Here is a 1,894-nt window from a genome sequence, read left to right as displayed (position 1 = left end):
TACCAGGGATGAGACAGGCATTAAGTTCCTGTAGAGATATGTGGCCGTGTGATAACTATCTGGGGTGTCTTATGGTGCAGGGTAGCCGCAGGGGTATGAATGTATCAGTCCTCAGATCCGACATCATGGAACAATGTCGGATATTTGACCGGGAAGTCGTCCCGAATTTGGTCAAATACCAGCCTCACGACTTCACTACGTGCGTTAAGGCCACGGGAAGGGTTGAGCCTACAATGTATGTTTGTGCGCGAGACGACGAGACAGGTCTATCCCCAATAATCCGGGTAGAGTGGCCTGAACATTGGCCGACAGTCCCAGCGCCAACAACACCAACCCCCACAACAACTGTGTCACCCCCTCTTCCATTGGAGTGCCCAATCTTAACCGATGGACCCCCAAGCGGAGTAGTCTTGCGAGCGGAGTAGTCTTGCGAGTGGAGGGGATACAGTTGTATGATAACGTGCACCATGAGATACTCCCAGTGATAGTCAACTTAACCGATCTAAATTTACCAGAGAGATGCGATCCTAAGGTGAGGGCCCTGGATACCAGAATGTTGAACATAGTACTGAGGGAAGCCCGGGATGCCTCCGGAGCCTCCCAGTACAGGGGACACAGTAATTTCCGCCGACACAAACGGGGCCTAGTCAATGATGTGCTGACGGGTGTAAATACGGGCACGTCACTCGTGAACGCCCTAGATATACAGTCCGTGAAAGCGAGTTCAGAGAGTCTTAAGGAAACCATGCGAGTCTTGCTCCAAAGGTACACCGGAGGTGCCGAGACAGGGGCAGACTTGGGTCAAGAGACCTCTAGGTTACTACTACAAGGTATCACAATATTGGAGGGACATGCTACCACCATTAACCGCTTAATTGACCGAGAATACGAGGATGCCACCAATGGGGTGAAGCGAAATATTTGTCCTGCATATGGGGGATGGATGATAGGACAAGTCCGACACAACCTGGACCAGATGCAGACAGGCAGGGTCCCTGATTGGATCAATAGTACCCACCTACTGCAGTTGGCACAGCCCCCAGGATCACTGGATGGCTGTATACTAAAGGGCATGACCAGGGTCTACCCTGTGACGGGTGGGTGCACTGACTGTCACACCTCGCTAGTAGGGATGGTGCTTATGATCCCGGTGATGACTGGAGACACGAAACCATACCCGCAGTACGAGGTAGAGAACATAGGACTGATCAGGGGAAGGGGCTACCTGCGGTATTACCCAATGGATCAATATGCGATCAAAAGAAATGGAACCATTAGAGGGGTGTCATTGATTGGGTGCCGCAGGGAAGGAAGCCTCACGATCTGCCCACACCCGGTGGGACAAGGCAGCAAGGATGGGTGTGGGTTCAATCAGACTGTTGGATGTGTGCTGGAAATAAGCCCAGCGGAATCTGAACCGACCCACTCTGCCTACCGGGGAAAGGGCGAGTACTGCGTGACGACAAACCAACTGACGTACGATTATGGAGGACTAACATGTAATATCACTAACCCTAACTTCTGCTTCACCCCCAGCTTACTCGTGACAATCGGGCGTGCACGGATGATGTACATTCACGCACGAAAAATGGTCACCCGGAATCTAACAGACGAGATAAGAGCGGACCTGGGACTATACGAGGAACACCTCGCAGCGCCCATTCCGCATCTCCCAGAGGATCTAAAGAAGCTTAGGGACCCTCTACGGGAGAACATGAAACGGTACCATCTCCTAAAACAAGTGTTACAGGAACTAGACAAGGAGATTGAAACCGAACTCCGTAAGATACCGTGGTATGAAACTGCCTGGAACTGGGGCTTAAATGTAGATATCCATCCTTGGATACGCATCATCTCTCATGTGCTGGTAGCGCTACAATTAATATTAGCATGA

General features: G+C 51.3%; 1 protein-coding gene across 1 annotated transcript; it reads left to right on the top strand.

The window, feature by feature from the left end:
- The first annotated feature begins 730 nt into the window (after positions 1 to 730).
- On the top strand, positions 731 to 1,894 carry LOC147104939 (uncharacterized). The gene has a single exon (XM_085962199.1). It carries the CDS (start codon positions 746 to 748, stop codon positions 1,892 to 1,894), a length of 1,149 nt encoding a protein of 382 aa, XP_085818325.1. The 5' UTR covers positions 731 to 745.

This window comes from Somniosus microcephalus, chromosome 19, assembly GCF_052327205.1.
Source record: "Somniosus microcephalus isolate GS21.2 chromosome 19, FLI_Smic_1.0, whole genome shotgun sequence".
NCBI classification, from domain to species: Eukaryota; Metazoa; Chordata; class Chondrichthyes; order Squaliformes; family Somniosidae; genus Somniosus; species Somniosus microcephalus.
Note: the sequence above shows the minus strand (reverse complement) of the source record. Positions and strands in the feature narration are given on the sequence as shown.

Coding starts and splice junctions, on each gene's coding strand:
- LOC147104939 (XM_085962199.1), top strand. CDS start 746: ATGCGAGTCTTGCTCCAAAGGTACACCGGAGGTGCCGAGACAGGGGCA.